General features: G+C 45.1%; 3 protein-coding genes across 5 annotated transcripts; 2 read left to right on the top strand and 1 right to left on the bottom strand.

The window, feature by feature from the left end:
- Nucleotides 1-180: 180 nt before the first annotated feature.
- LOC310809546 (zinc finger CCCH domain-containing protein 7B-like) lies at nucleotides 181-14,609 on the bottom strand. Its single transcript, XM_083676864.1, has 23 exons — nucleotides 14,423-14,609; nucleotides 13,800-13,873; nucleotides 13,493-13,529; nucleotides 12,758-12,955; nucleotides 11,406-11,564; nucleotides 10,905-10,973; nucleotides 10,707-10,766; nucleotides 10,548-10,590; nucleotides 9,757-9,965; nucleotides 9,009-9,585; nucleotides 8,800-8,852; nucleotides 7,970-8,075; nucleotides 7,501-7,662; nucleotides 6,973-7,169; nucleotides 6,749-6,849; nucleotides 6,415-6,596; nucleotides 4,674-4,750; nucleotides 4,303-4,496; nucleotides 3,594-3,699; nucleotides 3,100-3,208; nucleotides 2,673-2,806; nucleotides 2,331-2,500; nucleotides 181-2,089 (listed from the first exon to the last, which is right to left on the bottom strand). Exons 2-23 carry the CDS (start codon nucleotides 13,862-13,864, stop codon nucleotides 1,909-1,911), a joined length of 3,189 nt encoding a protein of 1,062 aa, XP_083532990.1. The 5' UTR covers nucleotides 13,865-13,873; nucleotides 14,423-14,609; the 3' UTR covers nucleotides 181-1,908.
- A 465-nt stretch (nucleotides 14,610-15,074) lies between these two features.
- LOC310809548 (ran GTPase-activating protein 1-like) lies at nucleotides 15,075-22,383 on the top strand. Of its 3 annotated transcripts, none has more exons than XM_083676868.1 (16): nucleotides 15,075-15,156; nucleotides 15,877-15,996; nucleotides 16,177-16,304; nucleotides 16,457-16,516; nucleotides 16,657-16,836; nucleotides 17,210-17,344; nucleotides 17,849-18,007; nucleotides 18,139-18,252; nucleotides 18,373-18,472; nucleotides 18,594-18,678; nucleotides 18,948-19,077; nucleotides 19,305-19,421; nucleotides 20,147-20,252; nucleotides 20,450-20,538; nucleotides 20,713-20,834; nucleotides 21,301-22,383. In XM_083676868.1, exons 2-16 carry the CDS (start codon nucleotides 15,885-15,887, stop codon nucleotides 21,380-21,382), a joined length of 1,719 nt encoding a protein of 572 aa, XP_083532994.1. In that variant the 5' UTR covers nucleotides 15,075-15,156; nucleotides 15,877-15,884; the 3' UTR covers nucleotides 21,383-22,383. The 3 variants fall into 3 exon arrangements, with proteins under 3 accessions (XP_083532994.1, XP_083532993.1, XP_083532995.1); XM_083676867.1 differs by having other exon boundaries at nucleotides 19,272-19,421; XM_083676869.1 differs by having other exon boundaries at nucleotides 19,272-19,421; nucleotides 20,713-20,872.
- A 1,298-nt stretch (nucleotides 22,384-23,681) lies between these two features.
- chadla (chondroadherin-like a) lies at nucleotides 23,682-27,952 on the top strand (the record flags this gene model as incomplete). Its single annotated transcript, XM_083676494.1, has 7 exons — nucleotides 23,682-23,858; nucleotides 24,133-24,327; nucleotides 24,652-24,953; nucleotides 25,352-25,859; nucleotides 26,090-26,776; nucleotides 26,968-27,134; nucleotides 27,442-27,952. 7 exons carry the CDS (start codon nucleotides 23,682-23,684, stop codon nucleotides 27,743-27,745), a joined length of 2,340 nt encoding a protein of 779 aa, XP_083532620.1. The 3' UTR covers nucleotides 27,746-27,952.

Raw genomic sequence — 27,952 nt, 5'->3', positions numbered from 1 at the left:
ACGCTTGCAACTTGTATGATAATGAGCTGGTTGGATACGCCCTTCACTTTGATGAATGATTAAGACATTTCGGCGAACAACCAATGAATCATCATCAAATGAATCATCTAATGTTTATTCAAGATCCAAGAATTTTTATTTGCTGTGGGTGCTATCCATTTTACCCATCGACCAATTGTAAGTTGTAGGTGGGTTTAGATTTTTCAATTACAAACCTTGGAGGCTATTTCTCACCAGGCACTGAGAGGCAGAGAACATCCAGCACATGTAATTTATACCAGTGACCTGCTGACAACGAAACACATACTGGTGAGACACCGGTAACACATTTTTCCACAATCAGAAAGCGTGTATTGCTTTATACATAAAAGTGAAAACGTTACATAATATAGTATCTTATATATTCATAAACCAAAAAAGGAGGACACAATAAAATACCTCTTTCCCTCACAAAAATAGTTTTATTCTTTAAACTTTTTTTTTTCTTCAGATTTGGTCGATAGCTCTCATTTACAAACAAAAAACGAAATGCTAAACAGATAATTACGTTTTTGCTCTCCCCAGTCTATTCATTCTCGAGCATTAAACTCTTCAACATAATTATCAGTGCTGCACATTGAACATTCCCACATTCTTGAGAACAGCAATAGTGTGAGAATCTCCCAGTTTCTGGGTTACATGCTAAATACTACCTTCTGCATAACTCGGGAATAGTAACAATCGCGTCAAGAGCACTAACATAGTGGTAACAACACATTGAAGGCAACGAAGATTCAGGCTCAATGACGAGAACAACGGTAGCCATGAAAACTATATCTATAACAAGGTGTGGTTTTAATTCGGGTTTAACTACTATGTTATTTCTTACTGTATTTCAGTGGTTGATAGAATTGAATGCATGTGCCAAGTTGCATATTGAGATATAATCATTCACATTTTCAACATGACTGTGCAGATAACAATTTCTGTTATGTAATGAGTGATTGTCTACAAGCTATAGGCGGGCTATTGTACATAGGCACTTTTGAGGTACTCCCTCCATCTATATTCCCACAGTTAAGGCCTGAGTAAGTTAATCACTTTGGAGCATCCTTGCTCTATCCTGCCAGGGTAGGCTGGCCACTTTCCAGGTCAGCTCCTTTCATAATGTGTGAAGCTGCAAGGCAATATTTCTTCTTCTTCAAAAAAAAATTCAATGCAGAAAGAATGTTCTCTTCAAACAAAGGACTGGCGGATGTTCCTCCTCCCTCCTGAAATCTTGTGAATAGAACACCAATGCACACAACATTCTGTGATGTAATTTCTTTCAAACTGAATTCAAAGCAGCAGATTCTTCAGTTGGCACAAAGTCACCATGGCTCAACTCAAGTTAAACACTCTACATTTAGAAAGTAAATAACTATGTATTTCAGTTAAATTAGTCAAACTAAGACCTTGTGGAAACCCAATGATAAAAGGTAGAGGGTTGTATGGGATAGTGCCAATTCACATCAAGGGATTAATTTCAAAGCAGGGATAATTCTCAATGTCCAAGGCAAAACATTCATGGTACCTGCCTATCCATACTTCCATTACAAAAGACTGGTAAGACTATTAGGGGAGTGGTGTTTTGTAAAATGGTAGTGCAACATAACCAAATTTTTTCTGACTGAAATTCAGGACCCAAGTCTCCCTATTTTACTGAGCCTATGATATTTAAAATAACATTTTTGGTTTAAGGCTTCATGAGTCGGCCTATCCTTTTTGAGTTCAGTTCAGATACTGAGGAAAATACCTCTCAAGACCTTCAACAAAACAAGGGGTTACTTTCTGTTTAGTGTAAGTAGTGTGTATACTCTCATAGGCATATGTGTGTGTGTGTGTGTGTGTGTGTGTGTGTGTGTGTGTGTCATACAGGGAACAGGGGCTTTAGTCCTGCAGGAGAAAATTGAACTTCCCAAAGTCAAACTCATCCGGCATGATGAGCATGTCTTCCCGGGCCTTGGCCAGCTTCCGTCGGAGGAAGTCCCGCCTCTCCTGCCACTCCACTAGCTCCTCAGTGCTGTGGGCGTAGTCACAGCTCGCCCCCTCAGGACAGTCGCTCTCCAGCCTGTCAATCACAGAAATCTATTATATACTGTATACATAACAATCAATAGATGCATTTCATTTAACATGCATTTCCAGCTACTCTCTTGGTCTATCATAGTTATTCCAATGCATTCACTGGCCTGTGCTTACCAGTGTTTCATTGCTAATGTAACCCTCTGGGGTGCCCGCTTGGGAAAACTGGTTTGTGATATGTGAGCAGTAAGCGGTGGGTCATGTGAAATCCAGCAGTATTGAGGTACCTGGGACAGAGGGCGAGGCGGAGTCCTGGGAAGCGGTACTCCCAGGTCAAGCTCTCATCCTCTCCTTCGCAGCTGAATACGCGGTCCTTGTGCTTCTCTGAGGAGATGTGCTGCTGCCACTGGCGCTCACTGTTACTGTGCCTCCCACAAAGACGGCAGTGGAAGCCACTCTGTAACATACACACACGCACGCACGGGCCCACACTTTGTAAAACTGCACTTGTGGTGCACATATCCATTCTCTTACAAACTCATAGACACAAACATTTACATACATAAATACAAACAAATAAACACACAATCTCAAATTTGCCAAATAGATCGAACTCAGAGGCTACTCACCATTGGCTCGGCATAGTCAGTTGGCATGGCAATTTGCCTCTCCTCTGTGTGTTGGGCGAGAAGGGTTCCATCGGGCTGACGGCTGTGATTGGTTACTGACAGCCACATGTTGTACATCTGCTGCATATCCATCACTGTAGGGCAGGCACAGGATCAAAGAGAGATGTTAGACCAACCCGTCAGACACCGAGTGGCAGAATACTGATATAGTCTCAGGGTTCCCATACTTAAAAATAAATCAGGGAAAGGTTCAAAGAGAAAATGTAAGGCCAACGGGTGGAAGTGTTATAACATTATAAAAGTTAGTAAAGGCTCCTACTTGCAGAGCAAAATGGTCCTATTGAAAATAGGAATTTGATGTAAGAAGTCAATGCCATGCCGAGGCGTATTGCGATTGCAGGGGACAAGAGTGTTAACTTTAACTCACAGTTGTTATGCCTCATGTAGGTCCACACCTCCTTTTCCTCTTGGCTGTGGGCGAAGGTGCAGTTCCCAATGTAATGGCACTTCTTCTGCTTCACCACATGAGAACATATCTAAGGGGTGGATACATTATGCTGTTACACACGGGCCACAACATGCTATGAGGAAACAAAAGTAGCTCTGGCTCTATCGAAGCAAGTTCACACAGTGCCGATACACATTTCAGTTGAACAATTGTGTGTCATTACACCTGAGTGGCCACCTCTCTAGCTCAAGCTAATCTAGCCTCTTGCTCTGGTTAACATCCTCAATACTAGCCTGGGAACGAGCTGACCCCTTGCTCTTTCGGAATGTGTGTGTTTGTGTACTGTCTTGGAGGGCGGGGTGGGTGGTGGATGAGAATAGAGCAGGAAACAAAGTCCCATTGTTACAGATGGAACGATAAAGTTGTATTGTGATGCACACTGGGAGGAATGGCTCCAGGGGACCAACACATACATCATACTGTAGTGGGTTGATCTTGGCGATCGGCAACGGCCGCACCATCACCCACTTCAACTTCTCCAAGGACTTCACCAGCAGCACCCTGCGCTCCTTAGTCCAACTACAGAGAAAGAGAGAGAGGAAGAAAGAGGGAGCAGAGAGAGAGAGATAGTTAACTGTGAAACTGCCCTATGGTGGCCTTATCACAGAGGCATGCCTACACGCATATACACCTTTGTACAACTAGAGGGAGAGGGAGAGAGAGAGAGAGAGAGAGAGAGGGAGAGGGAGAGGGAGAGAGAGAGACAGAGAGAGAGAGAGAGGGAGAGGGAGAGAGAGAGAGAGAGAGAGAGGGAGAGGGAGAGGGAGAGAGAGAGAGAGAGAGAGAGAGAGAGAGAGAGGTTCCCTTGGCAATACCTATCAGGTGACCCACTTGCTGGATGCTATTGTTGCTGATAACAACAATAACAGATTGATTACCCAATTACCTTGTAGTCTAGTACAGCTTGTTCTTTGTCCTGTAATGACCTCATATAGATGAACATTCTCTTCTGGTTCCCACAAACCAATCACATGCTAAGTAGGCTGCATACTAGCCAGGTAGGGTGCATGCTCGGTAGGGTGCTGCCTTACCCATGTCTGGTCTTGGCAGTGCAGTACTTGAGGGCCTTATCTTGTACATGCTAAGTAGGGTGCATACTAGCCACGTAGGGTGCTGCCTTACCCATGTCTGGCCTTGGCAGTGCAGTACTTGAGGGCCTTATCTGGCTCACTGACCAGGCCGTCCCTCCAGCACTGACCACAGACAAATTTCATCTTCAAGCCCAGCCCCTTCCCGTCTCCTCCTCCTCCTCCTCCTCCTCTTCCTCGGTTGTCCCCTCCTCCACCAGGTCCACTTGGTGGCGGCATGTTGACAGGCTAAACGTTGACAGGTAGTGGGTACATTCACAGAACAAAGGTAGACTGGATAAGACAAAACACCCTGGTCGTCAGATACAAAGGAGATAACCATGGCCTGATAGAAATACAGTCATGAGATATAGCATTACAATGACGAAATGCCGTAAAAATCCCGTCTACTTTACTTTTCTTTACCTTCTGTTTGTTTACATTCTGCTCCAGTTTCTTCCAGTGTCTCGTAGACTCCAGGGCAATCTCCTGAGGGGTGATACCTGTGGGAAACACACACACACGTACTTGAGATCAAAAGAGCAGTATCTACAATATACAGTTAGGTCTGGAAATATTTGGACAGTGACACAATTTTCATAATTCTGGCTCTGTACGCCACCACAATGGACTTGAAATAAAACAATCAAGATGCAATTGAAGGGCAGACTTTCAGCTTTAATTCAAGGGGTTGAACAAAAATATTGTATGAAACGTTTAGGAATTGCAACCATTTTTATACACAGTCCCCCATTTTCAGGGGCTCAAATGTAATAAAATGTTCATTTTTACTACTTTGTCGAGAATCCTTTGCAGGCAATAACAGCCTGAAGTCTGGAACCCATGGACATCACCAAATGCTGGATTTCCTCCTTTGTGATGCTTTGCCAGGCCTTTACAGCAGCTGTCTTCAGTTGTTGTTTGTTCGTGAGTCTTTCTGCCTTTAGTTTTGTCTTCAGCAAGTGAAATGCATGCTCAATCGGGTTGAGATCAGGTGATTGACTCCATTGCAGAATATTCCACTTCTTTGCCTTAAAAAACTCCTGGGTTGCTTTCGCAGTATGTTTTGGGTCATTGTCCATCTGTACTGTGAAGCGCCATCCAATCAACTTTGCTGAATTTGGCTGAATCTGATCCCTAAACACTTCAGAATTCATCCGGCTGCTTCTGTCTTCTGTCACATCATCAACACTAGTGACCCAGTGCCATTGGAAGCCATGCATGCCCATGCCATCACACTGCCTCCACCGTGTTTTATAGATGATGTGGTATGCTTCGGATCATGAGCAGTTCCAAGCCTTCTCCATACTTTTTTCTTCCCTTCATTCTGGTACAGGTTGATCTTAGTTTCATCTGTCCAAAGAATGCTGTTCTAGAACACGGCTGGCTTTTTTAGATATTTTTTGGCAAAGTCTAATCTGGCCTTTCTATTCTTGAGGCTTATGAATGGTTTGCACCTTGTGGTGAACCCTCTGTATTTGTCTTCTCTTTATGGTAGACTTGGATAATGATATGCCTACCTCCTGGAGAGTGTTCTTCACTTGGCTGGATGTTGTGAAGGGGTTTTTCTTTACCATGTGAAGGATCCTGCGATCATCCACCAGAATGTACCAAACTGTTGATTTGGCCTGTTTTTTTTTTTTTTTGCAGCCTAAGGATGGCCTGTTTCACTTGCATTGAGAGCTCCTTTGACCGCATGTTGTGCGTTCACAGCAACAGCTTCCAAATGCAAATGCCACACTTGGAATCAACTCAGACCTTTTACCTGCTTAATCTTTTGGTCCCTTGAAAAAGAGTGGGCTACATATAAAAGAGCTGTAATTCCTATACCCTCAAATTAAAGCTGAGAGTCTGCACTTTAAGCCCATATTCATTATATAACTGTAACTTAAATATGTTTTGGTAAACAGCTAAAATAACAATAAAAAATTGTGTGTCCAAATATATATGGACCTAACTGTATATCCAGAGTCTACCGCCACCTACTGGTCTCTGTTAAAAATGTTCATGTTTTTCTTGAAAACCCAGATTTAATTTGGCCTGTACATTATAAAATACCTTGACATCACATAGACCATGGCACAATATTAAACTCAGTCAGTGTGTTGATACTATATGTCAATGTGTGTGTGCATGTATGTGTGTGTGTGTGTGTGTGTGTGTGTACCTGAGTCCAACTGCAACATCCAGCATTTGAGCTCTATGAAAGAGTGGGCGAAGGAGCAGCTGTCCTCCCGCTGGCAACCGTAGCGAATCGCGTGGCGACACACGTCAAACTGGCACAGGGCATGCAACGGGCGGATCTTAGTGTAGCTCACGCTGGTGGACCTCACCACATGCACCAGGCACCTGCAGCGCAGAAGGGATGCCACAGGCAGGGGGTTGCAGAGTGTGTGTCTGTGTGTGTGTGTGTGTGTGTGTGTGTAAGCAGGGGGTTGAAGTGTGTGTGTGTGTGTGTGTGTGTGTGTGTGTGTGTAAAGACAGGAATAAATGTGATTCACTTCTTCTCATCAAAAGGGTGGCGAGCAGTGAGGTTGGAGCAGATGGCCAGGTTCTCTTTATTGCGCTTACTGATGATCCTTGGCTTACTGTCATAGCACTCCTGAGGAGGGAGGGAGGGAAGGAGAGAGAGAGATGGACAGAATGAGAGAGAGGGGAGTGACAGGAAAGGAGTGGAAGAGTGTTGGTTGATGTATTTGTGTGTGTGTGTGTGTGTACACACTACCTGACAGAGGAACATGAACATGCTGTTGTGCAGCTGCAGCAGTTGTGTGATGGTGAGCACCGGTCTGTCTTTGATGTCAAACATCAGCTCTCTACTCAGAGTTCCCTTCCTCTCCATGGTCCACACGTCTATCTCCTCCTGGCAGTAGGCAAACGTGCAGACCTCCCCAAACTTACACTCCTGAGTCTCCAAAACCTCTGTTCAGACGGAGGGGGACAAAACCTTTAACAAAACTGTATTACACTTTCCTGGACACCGATTAGGCCTAGTCCTAGAAAGCTCTACATATTCAATGGAGAATCTACATTCTCCATACAGAAAGTGTGATTCAGTTCAGTTTTAGGATTCATCTTGTCTACGAAACCGCCTCACCAAAGGGACCTAACCAGCACAAAGAGCAAAAGAGATTGAAGTTTCTCCGTGGTCTTTTTAAAATGGAGAGTACCACTGCGGGATAATTTGATGGTGGTCCTTACATCTTTTCATTACAAGAGAATTTAGTATTCCAATCTGTGTTGCTGTTCTTACCCTTGCAGAGGACATAAGACCCAAAGAACTTGTTACACTTGGGGCGAGATCGCACCCTCTTCCAGATAGGGTACTCTGTAGCCTTGATCATGCACAGCAGGATGTTACGCTTACAGTTGTGGACCAACTCTGGTTGGTGGCTATAGTCCAGGACCCCCGGACCTGAGAGAGAGAGAAAGGAAGATATATGTATATATATATATATGAGAGAGAGAGAGAGAGAGAGAGAGAGAGAGAAAGGGAGAGGTAGAGGTAGCACAGAAAAGTGAGAGAGAGAGTGAAAGAAAGAATGAGAGGGAGAGATGTAGTCGAGAGAGAAAGAGAAAAATTATACCGTGCTATACGCCTTGAAGTGCCATATTCATAATCTGTGGCCTTGTGAGAGCTTTATCTCTCAGAGCTACACTGTGAGAGAGGCATTGTTTGAGAGAGAAGACATGAAAGATGAACAGGTAGACTGTTACTGTACCTATCCGGCTGTAGCAGGTGTCACAGGCCAGCATGAAGTCGTGTGTGGCTGCCAGGGGGTTCTGGGTCGGTGCAGAGTGCTTGGAAGAGCCCTGGCCGTTCTGTGTCTACATCACCATGGTAACAGATTGTAATGATGAGTTTCTGATATTGAAGAGAAATAGCCAATGGTGCGTGGAAGAAAGTGGATACTCAAAATAAAAGTTGAATAAAGACAATTTATTAGTCAAGAGCTTGCAATCAATTCTTATAATAGGTGATAAACCCCACGTCACGCTTCAGCACCATGGGTGCCCGAGCCTTCAGCTGCTCAGCACCCAAGCTCTGGAATTCTCTCCCCCCACACATAAGACAGTCAGACTCCATCACAACATTCAAGTCCCAACTCAAAACCCACCTGTTCAAACTGGCATACTATCTATAAATTGGACACTCTGCACTTCACTTGTTTTTATCTTGATGTGTTGTTTGTTTTGTTTTTAATGATTGATGTCATGCTTTTGCTTTTACTTCTTTTCTGTAAGGTGACCTTGGGTGACCTGAAAGGCGCCTCCAAATAAAATGCATTATTATTATTATTATTATAAACAGGAAACCAGGACATATGGTTCACATCAGTTAAGGCAAGGCGCCAGTGAGTCTTGACCTGTGTCACCCGAGAGCATGAGGCTGGGGTACCTTTTGTGGTAAAACAACATTCCAAGGGACTCTCAGGAAAATAAACATCATATCACAGATGTAATCAAGTTTAAAATGTCATCAAGGCAACAATAGCATGGCAATGTGAGAGGCTAATGCCTATCAATAGAAAAGACAAAATAAATAACTTACTGTGTGGTTGGACTTGGTTGGACGCGCCACAGGCTTGTTGTAGACCCTCTCACCTGAAGGAGAGAATGTGAGAGGAAGAAAGAAATGTGTTAAGAGTAAAACCCATCATGACAACTTCTCTTACCTGGACTTATAACTTGGCAATGACATTAAAAATGAGCCATATCATTGACATTATCATGAGTCACTGCTACCATCAAGCCACTCACCAGGCAGGCTAAACTCAGAGAGGGAGTCCAGCCCTCCTCCTCCAACCGCCATGACTGGTTTGGCTGCTGTAGCGCCCTCTAGTGGGGAGAACGTGTCGAGGGAATCTAGGCCATCCATACCACCCAGAACTGCTGCAACGCCTGGGGCTTCTCCACTGACAACGAGGCCTGGGAAGTTGTCTAGAGTGTCAAAGAAGTCTAGATCATCAAGGACATCCACTCCTCTTCTGGGGGCCACTGGTCTTCTGGAGGACACTGGTCTTCTGGGGGCAGAGAGAGAATCCAAGGCATCAAGACCATCCAGAGTCCCCAGTGATATTTTGGGGACATCACCAACTTCGCGGCTTGAGAAATTGTCTCGGGAATCCATGGCATCAATGGCATCAAGGGCATCCAGTGCTGTTTTGGGGGCGCCCCCCCCACCACCCAGACCTAAGAAGGAGTCCAGAGAATTGAGCTGGCTGGCAGCGGTGAAGAAGGCCGGGGGTAGCTGGGCCTTGAGGGCAGGCATGCCTGAGCGGAAGGGGCGCTGGATGGGGCCAAGGGCTGAGTTGGGGGGGTTGGTGGCGAAGGCATCCTGGAGGATGAGATGGAGGGAGGGAAAGAGGGAGAGAATGAATAGCTGTGTGGTAAACTCTGGGAAGCCATTTCAGGATACTATAGTGATCGTACACGTACACACACATATGTATACACATGTACACACATACATATGTATACACACACACACACACACACACACACACACCCCAACATCCTCTAGTTCGTCGGTGATGCAGTCTAGCAGGCTGTCTAGATCGTCTCCTATTAGCTCAGAGTCCCCCAGGTGATCTGACACAGGCCCCAGGGGGCCTTGGCCTGGGCTGTCCAGAAGGTCGACGGAGGCCAGACATCCAAAGGGAGAGGATTCATCACTAACTGGTATAGGAGCTGACAGGGGCATGCTAGAAAAGCCAGCTGAAACAGGGGGAGGGAAGAGGAGAGTGTATGGAAGAGCTTGAAAAAGAAATAAAAAAACTTTCTAGAGGGTATTCAACAGTAATTAAAAAAAAAAAAAAAAACTTTTATAAATTATCTTTATTGTTATTTATCCTTTATATCGACAGCATACTTTCTTACAGGAACCTATACACCATAATTGTTCTGAGGTCAGATTCCTCCACTGACAGGTCAGGAGTGCTTTAACAAAATGTTGACAATCGCTCTTCTTCCTTCCTTCTCTAGCTCTCTCCCATCTCGCAACCAATCGTCTTTTAAAAGAGTATTTGGCGCAACTCCAAATAGATTTGATATTTGCAAACTGTCTGTTTCATCCATGTAAGGAAGCAATGAGTTCCTGTAGGAAAGTATGCTCTCCTGCTCTGTGTTTTCCCAACAACAACATAAACACAAACAATCCCTGTATCCCAATCGATGAACTCATAAATCTCTCTCTCACATTACCACTCAGTCTCATTATCCTGAATTACATACATTTTAAAACGCACACACACCCACTTATCTCAAACTCTTATCTCTAACTGTCAGCATAAATACTACCTGATGTAATGTCACTCAGGGAGTCCAGACCATTTCCTGACGTCTTGATAGGAGAGAGAGAAAAATAAACCATAATCTGTTTAATTGGCAGCCGTTCAAAATTCACAGATGGAACTCCCCCAAAGGTGAAAGTAATATAACTGAGGTTGCTATACTTGCCTCTCCTGTATGAGGTGCTGTGTTCCCATTACTGTCTCCACTGGCAGACGCTGTCGCTTCCTGCAAGGAGAAACAAGCTTAAATCCATATGGAAAAAAGTTACTGTATATAAACTCTGATAACTTTTTTTACAACTGAACAAAAAAGGTCTAATTCATGACTTTATTATCAATATTATCAATAAAAATTGTGGCTGACATAGGCTTTGCGGGTCTTCAGGCCCAGATTGTTAGCCAGCTCCTGTGCCAACTTGTTCACTTCTTCATCCTATGAAGAGTCCAAGACAAAGGGAAATACATGTAGAGACCATCTGTATTGATAATTGTTAGGCGCATTATCTACCCATCAACCACCTACAGCTATGTCACTGGCTGATTTAAAGCTATGATCGGGGTGGCCATAGTTTCTTGATTCATCCTTTATTTAATCCAGGTGCCTCCCAGTGAGATCTCTTGTTCAAGGGCCCCCCTGACCTACTGAAACCAAACATCACTAACCCCAGGGGAGGCTAGTGGAGGTCGAAATCCGAGGACAGGCTCATTGTAATGCATGGAATGGAATGAGGAATGGTATCAAATGAAGTGGAATAAGGAATTCCTCATTCCATTCTATGCATAACAATGGGCCCTGCCTCCACCAGCCCTCACTGCCTCCACCAGCCCTCACTGCCCCACACTCAGAACCTCTACTTATACTCACGTTAGGGGCTGTGAGCAGGCAGCCTGTGCAGCAGGTGTAGGCCTCCCTGAGATGACCCATCTCTTTCAGACACAGAGCCTTCCTGTAAAGCGCCTTGCAACTGCCATTACACAACGCCAGCACACTGTCACAGTCCTGTATAGCCCGCTCATGCTCCCCCTGGGAGAAGGAGAGAGAGAGAGAGAGGGGGGGGGGGGACTATGAAACTGACCTATGGTGGCCTTGTCACATACTTTACAGAGGAACTATTGCCTTGGATCACAGCATGCCATATACACCTTTGTACAACTAGAGGGAGAGAGAGAGACTGGTTCCCATGGCAATACCTCTGTTTTAGTTGAAATGACTGAAGATAGCAGGTTACTGAAGCATAATAAGAGTACAATTTGGGGATGAATATTCCATCTAGGGCTATTGGTTAAAAAACATTTTCCACTACAGCTAATAATCTCAATGCTCTTCAATACTAATTCACATTTAGTAAGGAAAGCTCTGACCTGGTATCATTTCTGCATGATAGACCAAATAATGTGTTGAGTTGTTATCATATACCGATATAGTTATAAAATGTTGGCTCCCGTGCTTCTGTTTGGGCTTCTGCCCTTCAGAGCGTGAGTTCAGTTGAGCTATGATAAAGGCGAGATCAGTGGCTCCTTTTTCCTGTTTCTCACCGTCGATTTATTTCTTCCTTAACAGAGATAATTGTGCATCAATGACGACATGGAGTTGTGTTCTGTATCCTACATGTTTATCTGTTGACTGCTGTATAATTAGTCCACTTAGATCACCTAAGTTTTGTAATTTAGATGTTTAAAATTCATGGCTATAAAATGCATGTTTATAATAAAGTGGTTGTAGGCCTAATTACAATGTAAGATAATATGATTTCATGTCCTTTAGGCTATAGTGATTGCCTTAATTGCTCATAAGTTATTGGTTCATGCATTGTGGCTTTACTATTTTCTGTATACTTTTTGTGTTTTGTAGAACCACACAACACACACACACACACACACACACACACACACACACACACACACACACACACACACACACACACACACACACATTATCTCACCACATTACCCTTTGTAACTAACATGTCAGAGTTCCATCAATTAATACAAGTAACCTATACTCCATCCTGACTGTTCATTCTGACCGATACCCCGGGGGCGAATTAGTGCAGATAACATCCGGACCCACCTAAACCAGTCCTTTACGAACCCTCCCCAACACATTTAATATAAGTTATAAGTATACAGTATAAATTATAACCATTCCTTTGATGGACAGACTGGTGGACAGACTGCAGTAAGAAACTGGTCCAGTAAGACACCATGTTGACTCACAATGCTGCCATAGGCAACCGCACGGTTGACATACAGGAGCTCCAGCAGGTTTGATGGGATTTTCAGAGCCTCAGCCTGGGCGTAGTGTGCTACGTTCAACCCCTCGCTGAAGTCCCTTATGGCTAGCCTCCAATCCCCCTCCTTGACCGACGCAGACCCCTCATCAAATAGGTTATACACCAACTTGGTCAGAAAACCCTGGGAGGAGAGAAGAGGAGGAGGAGAGGAATAGGAATGTGGGGGAGAAGAAGTTTAACAAACACATTAATGAATATATTCAGAAGTAGGAGAGAGAGAGAGAGAGAGAGAGAGAGAGAGAGAGAGAAAGAGAGATAGGGGCTCCCTTAACTCCCTTAACATCATCATGATCTTACTCTGCTGTTATCAATGAGAACTCTGTACAAAGAAATGTCTTTTGGAGCACTGTATTGTTACTGTTGTTACTTTGTTGTTACTTTGCCTGGAATACACACTGAATTCACACAGAGCGGATTCAGGGTGCATATCAGGTAACTGTATTGAACAAAGTCAAGAAACCTCTATGGGGTCTCCAATGTTTTATGGAGGAATGTGGAATGTAGCCTAACTCCCACACAAGTTCTGCAACACCCCCCCCAAAATGTGGCTGCCCTACAGTTGTTTGGAACATAAGGGCTGAGAGGAGTTGGCGCCAAGGACCAGACCAAGGTCAAGATAGAAAACAGACAAGATAATACTGAATTCATAAAACAATACCGCATAGCCTCCGGGCTCTGGATAAGGCAAGGATGACCTAAGACACAGAGGAAGAAAACAGGAAAGTATCAAAACAAGTGAATGCTGAAAGTTTAATTAGTGTAAAACCAAATGAATGGCATGATAGGAAGAGGAAGAGCTGCTGGCTCTCAGGTACCCCCTCCGACTGCTGTAGGCACGACATCAGCAGTACTCATAATCACTTATCACTTAACTTAATGTTACATATTGTAAACAACTTCGTGCATTACTGTATGCATTGTAAATAATGTATTGTAAAACACGCATTTATTAATTGTTTTCTCACTGAATGAATCCCAGTGCTTTCTTGATCTCCTCCTGGCGCTTCTGTCGGGCCAACTCAGTATCCATTGCTGCACACTAGTAAGAGGAGAGAGGCCCATAAACATCTTGATATAATGACATCGACTTCGATCTGTGGGTTCGACAGCTCGTGCCAGGAGTTGACGCCCTCAAGTCTTCGCGCGACGCAGGACCAAACCAACGCACTTTGTTGACACTAATTAGGGTTGACGCACCTCTGCATTAGTGCCTACCAATGCATTTTGACACGACTGGAATGACACATTTTCTTTGTTTTGTTTTAACTCATTGCATAATGCACGCGATTGGTCATAGAGCTGACAGCAACATTAGTGCCACTTGCTGACAAATTGATCGTCAAGCTGTCAATATATTCCCTTTCCAATATGTTCAATATCAAGCTTGGTAAAGTTGGGCATATGCCAATTTCAGTTGGAATCAAACTCTCGTCATGTCTGAAACCAAACGGACATCTTGTCGAGCTAATGGCACAAGCAAGAAATCAATGCCCACAGCTAGCTTGTTGTGGAAAAGCGAACATGGTGTTCCGTGGGTGCAAAATCTATGCTAGCAATACAAGCATGATTCGAAGAAGTTTACACCCACCTGATAACAAAAAACATAAGTCGACGTTCAGTTCAAGTCTGTGTGCACAGAGGGAGTAAAAATACCATCTAACACAGAACAGTTAGGTGAGATATCCAGTTAGACCTGACTATATTGATATCAGTTCAATGCCATAATTCAGCAAATATATTTTGCATAGACGGAACTCAGGTTAGTTTCACTTCCAATTTCCTCGCTCTACTGGGACTCCCTCAGGTTTGTTTGAGTTACTTGGAGGTCTGACGGACTGCCTCCAGGTCCTACAGAGAGTCAAATTAGGGTGAGACGATTTTAGATGCATATCATGCATAACTGGCATTCCATAATTAGTAAGCAATCATTTATTCATTCGATTGTTTTGTTACACAGTATTTTGTAGGTGTATTATTTATTTACAACTGGAATGTGCAGTGTTTTAGTGTTCAAATTGAAGTGTTTAAGTAAAACATTTTATTCCAAAATGGGTCTATGATATTACCGTTATAAATATTTTTTTTATAAAGGTTTCTGATTAATCAAAACATTCAAAATGTTATGTTTGCTTAGTTTTGATATTTGCTGATGTGACAAAGATCTATAGGAACTACAAGTCCCGTGTATCTCAGCATCATCATGGCGTCCGAGCCGGGTGGGTTTTGAACGTCAACAGCGAGCGGGAGAGACTCCGCTTGTGAGACACCGACACCGCCGTTCTAGAAACAACTACAGGCCTCTACGCTCTATTTTTACATTTGGTAAGTAAAAAAAACACTGCTCACAGTCTGTCAAACATGTTTGATAGGGAATCCATTACATGGAATTGTGACACGTTCATACGTTGTAATTAAGAGCTGGGTAAATTTGACAGATCAACAAAATCATGTGGGTGGTTTGGTGAAGCAAGGCCGTGGCGCTATTCGGCGCATGCCGCACCAGCTTGTTGTTAGCTAGCTTGTCAGCTAACGTTAGCAACCAAATATGTTATTCCTCGAGTTAGCTTGACAAAACATTCTTACCCATATCGTTTCACAACATTGGAAGACTATATTCAGATGAGTTTCAAGAGACTTGTCGCTAGCCTATTCTCTCTAGCTAGCTATCTAGCTAACAAGCCGGGTTTCAAATGTGTGCTCCCAACGTTGTTTACAACACCGAGTCAACAGCTGGTCATGTTAACAGTATTTACAGTAACAGCAACATCCAGACGTACACTAGCTAGCCTAAATGATTAGGCCTACACTGTGTATATGTGCTTATAACAGGTAAGTTACCCTAGTCGTAGCATTTGTCAACAACCTGTAGATAAACATGCATTGTGGTGATTACTAGATAGATGATGGAAGAAGCTGCTGAAATGCACATTTTAAGTTGGAGGACCTTAGTCTAGATGAAATAGCTTTCTGTCAACTTAAAAGTATAAAGTACGTAACTGGGGAGAAATGTGTGTGTGTGTGTGTGTGTGTGTGTGTTTTCAGGTGTCCTGATGGCAATGGATGATATTGCACAGTTGGCCAACTCCCTGGCTAAAACCCAGGTGGCGGAGGGAGAGTTGAGCTACAAGGGTCAAGGACGCAAACTGGACAACGCAGAGTCAGGTGGGCAGCATCTTCACTATCTGTCATAGACTCTGTGTCACTCCTCTTCTTGTCATGAAAGAGGTGTTGTGTTAGGACAACATTGTGACAAATGGACGTTTTAGGAACCCAAATAGACATCGCACAGTCATGTCCAGGCCAGGGCATAATGCCATTGTTATCTCTCCCCCCTCCCTCCAGTGAAGGAGATTGTGAAGGAGATCCAGGAGTTTGAGGGCTTGCAGGCTCTTAGGCTGGAGGGTAACACCATCGGGGTGGAGGCAACACAGGCCATCGCTAAAGCCCTGGAGACAAAGAGCGAGTTCAAGGTACTTGAGTCGATGTGAAATGAAGCGTCATCCCCAATGTGTTGTTGCTGTCACAGAGAACTAGTTTTCCATGAATGCCGATCCTTTTTTTGTCTCTCTATTATGCACTCCATCCATCCTGATTTTCCTCCCCTTCTCTCTGTATTCCTCAGTATTGTTACTGGAGTGACATGTTCACTGGTCGGCTGCGTTCCGAGATCCCTCCTGCCCTGGTGAGTGCTTTACCCTGGAGATTTTGCACATTTTGGGATCATTTCATTGGTTCCATCATCCCAGATAAACTAAACCAACACAGGTGGAAGTATTTGAAACTATTTCACCCGTGTCTGTATCCCTCATCTCTTCTCTGTAGAACTCCCTGGGTGCTGCACTGATGACGGCAGGCGCCAGGCTGTCAGTGATTGACCTCAGTGACAACGCCTTCGGACCAGATGGGGTGAAGGGCATCGAGAAGCTGCTGAAGAGCACCGCTTGCCACACGTTGCAGGAACTGCGGCTCAACAACTGCGGGATGGGCATCGGAGGGGGCAAGGTGAGTGTGATGCCCAGTATCTGTAGTTTGATGGATCCTATGGTGTGTTTGGGATATCTCACCAGTTTGATAGGAGTTGTACTCTGTTGATGTTTCACAAGGACTCCCACAATAAGATCTAGCCTATCTAGAATGAGCTTTTGATCTCCTCTTTGACCTACTTCTTTATGTTTGTGATGACTTGTGTTATTGGTTAATTACTGATACCATCACATTACGCCATTGATGTTTAATGCCAGGATCAGAAGTGATATTCGGATCCTGCTGTCACTGTATATTTCATAATTATCTCTGTTACGACAATGTAATGATAAAAATAACTCGCCCTTCGTTGACGTATTCTTTCCTTTGCTGTGTGTGTGATCTTCCTCAGATCTTGGCTGCAGCATTGACAGAGTGCTATAAGCAGTCCAGCGCCGTGGGAAATCCTCTGAAGCTGAAGGTGTTCATCGCAGGCAGGAACCGTCTGGAGAACGATGGGGCCACTGCCCTTGCTCAGGCCTTCCGGGTACGGACAGACACTAGCCCCTGGAGCTAAACATGCCTAACTGTGGTTAGGGACAGACACTAGCACCTGGAGCTAAACATGCCTAACTGTGGTTACGGACAGACACTAGCCCCTGGAGCTAAACATGCCTAACTGGTCGATAAACTGCTGGTGGTCTGCTAGGTGTCCCATCTATCCCATCTTTACCCTTCACATTTCTTGTGATATGTGACACGGTGCTCCTTAGCGCATGTATTTACTGACACACAAATGAAACGACTTGTAAACCATCCACCCACATAAGTCTGGCTGATTAATCATCCCAGAATAGCTTTACTGGATGTATGGAATATCTTAAATCTCTTTCTGATGCTACCGCTGATCTAACTGTCTAACTTCCAGACACAGCTGTGCACCGTATATTCCCACTGTAGTTCAACAGTTTTGAGTAGCCGTGTATGTAATGTCTGTCCATCTTGACAAGCTTTGTCTGATGCCACTGTTTGACTCCCTGTGCGTTGTCAGTTGATTGGCAGCCTGGAGGAGGTCCACGTGCCCCAGAACGGAATCAACCACCCTGGGGTGACGGCTCTGGCCGCCGCCATGCAGCACAACCCTCAGCTCCGCGTCATCAACCTCAACGACAACACCTTCACCAAGAAAGGAGCTATCGCCATGGCAGAGGTACAGCGTGGAATGGATGTACTGTAACTCCGGGCTACAAGTACTTCCATAACCTTAGTCCGTAGAGTGAATGAAGGCTGAATAGTAGTTTTTATGCAGTTGTCGTGGCGGTGACGATGTGTCTTCTTTAGGCCCTGAAACATTTGCGCAGTGTCCAGGTGATCAACTTCGGGGACTGTCTGGTGCGTTCTGAGGGGGCCATAGCCATTGCAGAGGCAGTGGTAGAGGGGTTGCCCATCCTCAAGGTAACGGGAACCACAAAGTGGAGCTTTATTTATTGATGACCACACTCAAACATTGCTAGATTCAGGGAAAAAATATATATATTTCTAATTCTATTTCTTTCTTTTTCTTTTTTCTGTCAGGAGCTGAATCTGTCGTTTGGGGAGATTACAGAGGAAGCTGCACTTATGGTGGCTCAAGCCGTACAGGACAAAGCTCAGCTAGAGAAACTGGACCTAAATGGTACAGACACACACACACACACACAAATTACACTTTACAGCACATGTAAGCAATGTTGAAAATATTTATGGATGACTGGTATTGCCTGAGTCTGAGTTCATTTGCGTGTGTGTGTGTTCAGGTAACTGCCTGGGCGAGGAGGGCTGTGATAATCTCAGAGAGGCCATGGACACCATGAACATGGGAGACTTGCTGGGATCCCTCAGGTAATGAACTAAACGCACTGCCTTAAGTCTTACCCATATTACACTGTTTTGTAAAGCTTGGATACATCTACAGTAGCAGTCCAAAACTAAACCAAATTGGTGTCAGACTAACATCCAATGGTCTGGTGCCAGTTCAGAAACACCTCTCAATCACAAGCCTTCATAAGAAATCAGAAGCCTTCATGATAAATCCCTTCCTAATAAATCACAAGCCTTCATAAGGAATCACAAGCCTTCATAGGTCTAATCTCTCCTATCTTTACATCTAGTGATGACGAGGGGGAGCCAGAGGATAATGATGAAGATGATGACGAAGACGATGAAGAAGAAGAAGACGATGATGATGATGACGATGTTGATGATGACGATGAAGAAGAGGAAGATAGCCATGCAAACCAGGTTAGTGGATGCAATTGATTGCTGAGGATTTTTTTATAACTCACAATTACATAGCAGCAGTACTAGCACTGCAGGATAGTGAAAATGGCTATAATTTCCGTCTTAGTCAGATCCGCAGATGGATTGAAATGGGTTCAAAACGGGTCCCTACAAAGCAACTGTCAATGAATCCTCTAATCAATGGCTTTGATCAGTTGAAGGACTCCACCTCCTCCTCTACCTCCCAGGTGTCCACCCCTCCGTCAGCGCCACGACCCCCAGACGTCTCCTCCTTCCTCAGTTTCCCCTCCCCAGACAAACTGCTTAAACTGGGGGCCAAGAGGGCCCTGCTCATTGAACAGCAGGTACACACACACACACACACACACGCTTGTAGAACAGTCCCATCATTACAATTAGTAAAGCAGGCTGGTAGTAGTAACTGTATGAAATGGCAACTGGTTGGGATCACTGTAAATGTTATTGTTTGGAAAAGGAGCACTGACTGTTGTAGGTTGCATGTACACTGTAACCAGGACAGGGTGTAGGTCACATGGTTTGACCACTGTCGTGGAAATCTATTTCTTATGAATAAGTACTGACAAATGACTTCAAACTTCTATAAGCTTTATTTAATGCTGCAGCAGGGAGCACAGTTTAAGTCACGCTAGGTAAGCATGCCCCAAGTGTCCCCATGAACATCAGTGGCATGCCCCCTTATCCAATTAGTTCTGCACGTACACTATTTATGTTACAATAGGATATGCAAAACCTCTGTGGTTCAGTTGGTAGAGCATGGTGCTAACAACGTTTAGGTTGTGGGTTTGATTCCCGCCATGGGGCCATATATACTGACAAATGTATGCACTCACTGCGATGTAAGTCACTTTGGATAAAAGCGTCAGCTAAATGGCATATATATATATATATATATATATATATATATATTGCAATTACTGCAGTACAACAGTGCAAATACAGTACAGGTCACAGTAATTTAAGTTAACCTTCCCAACAATCTATTAGGTGCTAATCATCTAAAATAAAAATAAGTTATCACACCCCCCTTCTCCTCTCTGTCTCTGTCCAGGTGGATGTAACAGATGCTGGGAAAACAGCGGAGGCCTTCCTGAAGATCTCCTCTATCTACAAGGAGGAGGACGAGGAGGTCAAGACTGCTGTGCTGGACAGTATAGGTGAGACGCACACTTTAATTTATGTCCGTGCTAAATGCTTGTCCTTTCTAGGCAGGGGGCTACGGCATGTCTGCCCAGAAGATCATGTTGTCTTACTTCATACTTTGTATGCTCCATGAATTCAAGAATCCAAGAACTGTACTTTCTCACTCTGTTTTTATGAAAGTGTGTGAGCATTTGTCTTCCTTCTCCTGCAGATGCAATTCTCAGGAAAGCCTTCTCCAGCCCCTCCTTCCAAGGATACACCTTTGTATCATCTCTATTGGTGATGCTGGGACTCCTCAAGGTATGGGCACTCGCACACACACACACGCACACAAATATTATATCCACTCATTGCTGTCTGTGTGCTATGCTCAATGTTTCCCTATACACTTCTGGTCTACCTCTGGCCTGTCTTTTAACCCTTGTGCCTCTTTCTTATTCCTTCCTCTTACTCCCCCCCCCCCTCTGCTGTCAGAGTGAGGATAAGGTGAAGCCGGTGTGTGTGGTGCCTGGTCACCTGCAGGCTCTGGAGTATGCCGTGCGTCAGGACTACTTTCCCCAGGAACACATCGCCGTGCTTGAGGCCTTCATGTCCCGGTAAGGGCGTGAGTGAGGGGCGGCGACGTAGCTCTCAGGTACCCCCTCCGACTGCAGAGAACCTAGCGCACACACACACACACACACACACAGGTACACATGCACACTTACCTAGCACACACATATGGGTACACATACACACTTACCTAGCACATACACACTTACCAAGCACACACACACAGATGCACATCTTGCTTCTGCACACACAGGTATGCCCCTACCCTGGCTTTTTAGTACCAGCTCCTGGGCATTTCTCAATTTCTCTCACGTACCTGAAATTACCTGTATTGTGTTAAACAGATTTTTTTTTTATCTGCAATATATTTAATCTCTCTGAATAAAGCCCAAGGAGGTGAAACCTTACAAATAATGTTTGTATGTGTGAAAGGTAAAACTGTCCGATAGTACAGATATATGACTGTGTGGTGTGTGTGCGTGCGTGCGTGTGTGTGTGTTCGCTCTGCAGACACAGTCAGGCCCTGGAGTCGTGCAGCAGTGCCAGGAGCAGCCTGGCGTCCACACTGCAGCGGTTCAAGTCTGAGAGATGAGTCTCGCAGCACCACGGACACACTGGCTACATCTCAAATGGCGCCCTGCACCCCATACAGCACAGTACTCTAGACCAGAGCAGCAATGTGTCTCTGGCTGAAGGTAGTGCACTGTCTGAGGAATAGGGTGCAGTTTGGGATTTCGCTCACTTTTCACTCTGATGGACGGACGGACGGACGGACCAAGACCGACAAGCGCACTTACCTGCTGCACTGTTTCACCGACTCTGGATGACTCACAGATGGAGCCTAGTGTATCACTATCACATCTCAAGGATGTGTTTTCTCTCTGAAGTGGAATATGATTACACTGTGTAGGTGGACACACACACACACACACACACTCTTAAACAGGACATAACATACAAAGTCTGAGTGCCATCTCCCCTTCTTTCTCCCAGTGGACGGACTGAATGACTATCTTCAATACTGGCGCTGTACAAAGACTCTCCTTCCCTGGTTACCCAGTCATCCGACTCAGTAAATGATTTTATATATAATGTTTTAAAAAATATATATAAAAAAAAACCATGAAACTTGGCTGCTGAATACTGTGGAAATAAGATTATAGTATGGTCGTAACAATCAAAAGGGAAGAACTGAATAAACTTGTAGATTCTTTTCTTGTTGCAGCTGGAATCAGCTGGAAAACTGACCTCAGAACTAAGGGTGCTTGAATTTTTAGTTTCTAAAAATGTTTACCTAGTGTTATATTTGTGAATGATTTGCCATTTCAAATATAAATATACTAGTGAGTAACTTTGCTGTCCATCAATTATGTGCCACAGAATAAGGACTAGACATGGAAGTTTAACAAATAGTGTGAATGGTTTGACATGTTGTTTTTTTGCAGTAGCCCACACAAAGAATGATCTGATTCAATGAAAAAGCAGAGTGCTACACTTGATCCACTTACATGGGGGCCTGCCACTGCATCTGGGATTGAGATCAGGCCTGTGATGTGCTTTTGAATGAATACACTGTTTGTTTGACATACTAAAGACCTACTCTTGTCTATCAGTTTGTCTGGGTCCAGAAACGTCACCACCATAACATTTCATGAAGGGTTTTAAACATTACATGTATAGTTCGATGTTATTGGATTTCTTTGCCTGATGACAGATCTGGTTGGATAACGTTTTTTTTTTTTTTTTTTAATATTATAATCTGTGAGATTCGGAATTGGCTGATCAAAATAGTGGGAAATGATTCCACCAGACCCGCGTTCATAGACAGTCGACTGCCTCTTCTCAAGTGAAGGAAACAGCGCTTCTTGTGAGCGCGCATTATTCCGACTGGAATGTAGTCAGTCAGAATAATCTGCCCCCATATTACAGTCGTTCGACAATTTTTTTTGAAATTCAGTAGTTATTTGCTGTCAAACTGCACTGTGGTTTACTGGAAATTAGGTGGTTTGCAACCTTCTGTTAATGTGATAGTCCATCCTGGCATGTCGGTGGTGTGAAAAAAAAGTGATTTCCAAACCTCATTTATGTATAGAATTGTGACTTTTGCTAGTCTTACTTAGCCCAATACCATGACATTTATTTAATGGATTTTCCATAGTTTCATAGTCCATCCAATAAATCATCCAACCTATCTTGAATAGCCTACCATAGACCGCTCAACCTCTAACCGGTCAGAAAATGTCTTGGCATGGTGTTAATTTGAAGAGAGGAGACGAAGGGACCAGGGGTCACGACTAAAGAATTTACCAAAGCTGTGTTTGTCAGACCCCTCGCTCTTACAACTGGTCAGTTATTCGAACAATTTAAAAGTCTAGTGTCTGCGCGAAGACCCTGCGCGCTCACATTCCCGTTGCGCGCAGCTCATTGATCCTCCTTGTAAGTCCTGTCCTATACTTCGAGAAGGAAACTGGAAAGTTCATCAGACTTTTTAGGAGTCTACATACACGCTGGATGTAAGTGTACTGAAATTATAAGAATAAGGTAAGTCCGTGTAGGCTACCTTTTTTTATTTCAATGAACTTTTTATTTCCACTATTATTTTTTAAATGAATTTCTTTGAATGCTGTAGGCTACATGGTGTCAATCAGATTCTATATTAGCTTGTGTTTAATAACGTGAATGTTCGGGGGAAATTCTGTAAATTTCGCTTTTTTTATTTTTATTCGGGAGGAGTAGAATATAAACTTTTGCGAGGAGTCTTTTTTGGCTAGCGTCTATGCGTAATTTCGCACTACTGTAGTCACATTATTGTGCATTCCTTTAAGTTAAGTTTGCGTTTAATATCGTTCCAAATTGAATTGCTTTAAAGCTAATGTTTTTTGTCACCACAGATGCGTTCCTTAGCGGATTGCTTCTCCAAGTGGCCTGTCGGAGTTTTGATGCTTTTGGTCACAGTCTCACCAGTGCAAGCGGGCAAATGCCCAAAGGTCTGCAGCTGCGACAACTCCAAACTCACTGTGGCCTGCATCGGCAAGAATCTGACCCAGGTTCCCCCCACGATAGACGAGGTGAGATGTACATGGCGTAAAGTATTTATTCATCCCTTTATTCATAATGTAATACACAACTGCAGGCTATAGGACAGCCTATTCTCGGATGTCTAATATCAAGTTGGTTCTCCATGAACTCTCCATTATTTGCATAATTGTTATAACAATATAATCATTGTTGTCTATGCTGTGATTTATTTTTGGATGTGAATTCCCAAACATTCCCCTTCACATCATCAGCTAAATCTCTCTCTACTTATTCCATCCCCTCTCTCTCTACCCCTCCACTCAGATCACAGTGAAATTGGACCTGAGAAACAATGACCTGCAGGTTCTGCCGACCGGTGCATTCCTGCACACTCCCTACCTCACCCACCTCACCCTGCAGCGCTGTAACGTAAGGGCGGTCCGCGAGGGGGCGTTCCGCACCCTGGGCCGCCTGGTCTCACTGAACCTGGCCAACAACAATATCGAGATCCTCTACCAGGTGAGAGCAGGGCTGGCAGGGGCACATACTAGTCACACTCAGGGAACTGGGTGTTGGGGGGTGGGATGGTGGGAGGCAGGCAGGCAGGGGAGCAGGCAGGGGGGCCTAAGTCCATTGAAGTTCACCTATTAACTGGTCAAATCTCTGTCATGCACAAGATCACTAACAAGACTACTGATATGGTCATTTTGTATTTCCGGCCCACAGGTTATTATTATTTTATATCCATTGCTGTCTTGTTGCACTGAGACCACACTCTCAAGCATTAACAATCATGTACTGTGTCACAATCATAATGCTTCCTCTCTCCCCCTCGGCCAACAGGAGGCCTTCGACGGCCTCTCGTCCCTGAAGCAGCTGCAGCTGGACCATAACCGTGTGGAGGAGATCCAGCCGGGGGCCTTCACCCAGCTGGGCTTCCTTAACATGCTGTCCCTCACACACAACCAGCTGGTCTACATCCCCAATATGGCCTTCCAGGGCCTGCAGAACATCAAGTGGCTGCGTCTCAGCCGTAACTCCCTCAACAACCTGGCGCCCGAGGCCTTCGCAGGCCTGTTCACCCTCACACGCCTCAGTCTTGACCACAATGAGCTGCAGTTCTTCCCCACACTGACTATGACCAGGTGGGAAAACTACATCTAACGTTCTAATATACAGTTTGACATACTGTCGCAAGAAGCTGCTGCTTTTCAGTAGGCAGTTATCAGTTCCCAATCATTCTGAACAATGAGAATGAGTAAGGACCCCTGGAGGCAGGCGGAGGTAGAAATGTGTTTGATACCATTCCTCAACCCGCTCCATGCATTACAATGAGCCTGTCCTCCAATTTCTACATCCACCAGCCTCCACTGGTAAGGACACTGACAAGTTGAGATTCTCTTGTCATTGTCAATGCAAGCCATTGCTAGTCAGCCCTCCGAGTTCAATTGTGTCAAAGTTAGATGTAGGCCTATATTGAATAGCGTTGAACAACAGTGATTGAGGTATTCATGTGTTCTCAATTTTCTCTCTCTCCTTTAAGGCTGGCTGAGGTCACCCGCCTGGACCTGAGCTTCAACCCCATGACCTACTTGGGTGAGGAGACCGTGTCCATGCCCAAGCTCACACACCTCTACCTGGACCACATGTCCCTCCAGGACCTGTCCGACACCGCCCTGTCCCAGGCCCCCCTCCTCTCCTACCTGGACCTCAGCCACAATCAGCTACGCTCCCTGGAGCCCCTCTCCGGCCCCAAAGAGCTGGCCCGCCTCAACCTGACAGGCAACCCCATCCACTGCAACTGCTACCTGAGGCCCCTGAAGGAGTGGGCCAAGCGGGGGAAGGTGAAGCTGCTGGGGGCCTGCGTTGGGCCCCCTCACCTCTCTGAAGAACCCCTAGAGACGGTGGGAGCAATAGAGATGCGGTGCCGGAGCAGAGAGGACATGATAAAGGATGAGTTTGAAGAGCAGGAGGAGAGCAGGGAACGTGCACTACCCACAGCGAAACCGAAGAAGAAGGGGATCAAGTGTCCAGATAACTGTGATTGTGATGTGGGTTGCTGCTTTAAGTGTTTGTGTGTGGGCTCCTCTTGCACATTTATTTAATGGGTGCAGCATATCATTGTCAAGAGTGTTGTCTTGGCAGCATACTTGCCATCAGACCCTGTGATAAGAGTTTGACTGATAAGTAATTATCTAGAAATAATTCCCTATACTGTAAGTGTTTTCTGCCTTCCACTGCACACTAAAGTCCCGTCTCTCCCACTCTTTCCCCTGTCCAGGTTGAAGCACAGCATGCCACATGTGAGGGCCGTGGTCACACCAAAGTCCCCCGTGGCTTCCCCTCCAACACCCAGCTCCTGGACCTGCGTAGCAACCACTTTCACTACCTCCCCAGCAACAGTTTCCCCGGCGCTGACCAGGTAGTCTCTCTGCATCTGGAGTTTTGTAAGATCCACGATATCGAGGGTGGTGCCTTCCGGGGCATGAAGGGCCTGGTCTACCTCTACCTGTCCGACAACGACCTCACCTCCCTTGGCCCTGAGGTATTTAATGGGACCCCTGAGCTCATTTATCTCCATCTAGAAGGGAACAAGCTGGCCCAGTTTCCAGTAAAGGCCCTGGCTCCTTTACCCAGCCTACTGGTGTTACACCTGGAGCGCAACACGATTACTAAGCTGGAGCCAGCAGGCCTTCTCTCCTTAACCCCCAAGATGAGAGGACTCTACCTGACCAATAACACCATCACTACCATCGCCCCCGGCGCACTGGCCTCCGTCCACCTGGAAACGCTTCACCTGGAGGCCAATCAGCTCATGGAGGTTCCTAGCGATGCAGTGTCCAAGGCTTCCAATTTGGAAGAGCTCCGCCTTTCGGGGAATCCCATTCGCTGGGTGGGACCAAAGGCGTTCCTGCCAGTATCAAAGAGTCTGAAGCAGCTGTATATGGATGACATGGGCCTGGAGAAGGTAGGAGACCAACACTTGTTTGCATTTATAGATTATCTTTTCCCAACCTGTGTCAGGTCATGAGCCTAATAAGAATTGAGACTCATACCCTCTATATTCATTCCCTATTGATCCTACGGTCTCCTCATATATCCTCTTTTCTGTTCTATGTTTTTCCCTTCCTCTCTCTCTTTCCTCTTCTCCCTCCATAGATGTCCAGGGACTCCCTGGCTGGGCTGGGCTCTGGGCTGAAGGTGTTGTCTCTGGGAGGAAACCAGCTGGAGGAGATACCTGACCTGAGCCCTCTCACTGGCCTGGAGGTCATCAACCTGGCAGACAACCCCCTGCTCTGTGACTGCCCGCTGCTGCCCCTACGCAAGTCAGTCTGGCACATATTCATGCATGGGTAGTATATATGGGTAGACAGTAACACATGTGCATATACAATTGACTGCTTCGTGCATATCTACTATGTGGATGTTTCTGTACAAATGTGTCAAATGCACAGACATACTTATGAGCATCCACACTGAGGACACACAGACACAGACACACACACACACACACACATATACACTCTAGATGAACAGTATCATAGACCACCAACACACATGCACTTCATACCCCTGGCCTTGGCCTTGGCCTTGGCCCTGGCCCTAACCACTGTGCTCTCCTTCTCTCATCAGGTGGATGGAGAACGTCACCCTGAAGGTGACAGCCACCTGTGGTCACCCTCCTGAGCTCCGGGGCCAGAGTGTGAGGGATGTCCACGCCTTCAAGAGCTGTCCAGGGGAGAGTGCCCCTCCTGGCAAGCCCCTCAAGAACCCCAAGGCCCCCAAATCGAGCAAACGCAAACCAAGTGTCCTCAAGGAGGCCAAAGTGAAAGCCAAGCTTGTAAAGGCCAAAGCTAAACCAACCAAGACCAAAGCCAAGCCCCAGAAGAACCCTGTGGTACCTGCAACCAAAAAGAACAAGAAGACATTGGAATGAGAAATATAATGTTTGGGATTGATTTCCCGTCTGTTTTTCCAGCTTTGACTGATAATGGCATGGTTAGGGCCAGTGAAGAAACATAGAAAACAATATTTTGGGTGGAATTAGTCCTGTGAGACCTGCCATTAGACCCAATGCTATCATGAATTGGTAGTTTTATGGTAATATCAATTATGTGTACACAGCAGCTTCTGAAACATTAAA

Source organism: Argentina silus (assembly GCF_951799395.1).
Source record: "Argentina silus genome assembly, chromosome: 9".
Taxonomy (NCBI): Eukaryota; Metazoa; Chordata; class Actinopteri; order Argentiniformes; family Argentinidae; genus Argentina; species Argentina silus.
Note: the sequence above shows the minus strand (reverse complement) of the source record. Positions and strands in the feature narration are given on the sequence as shown.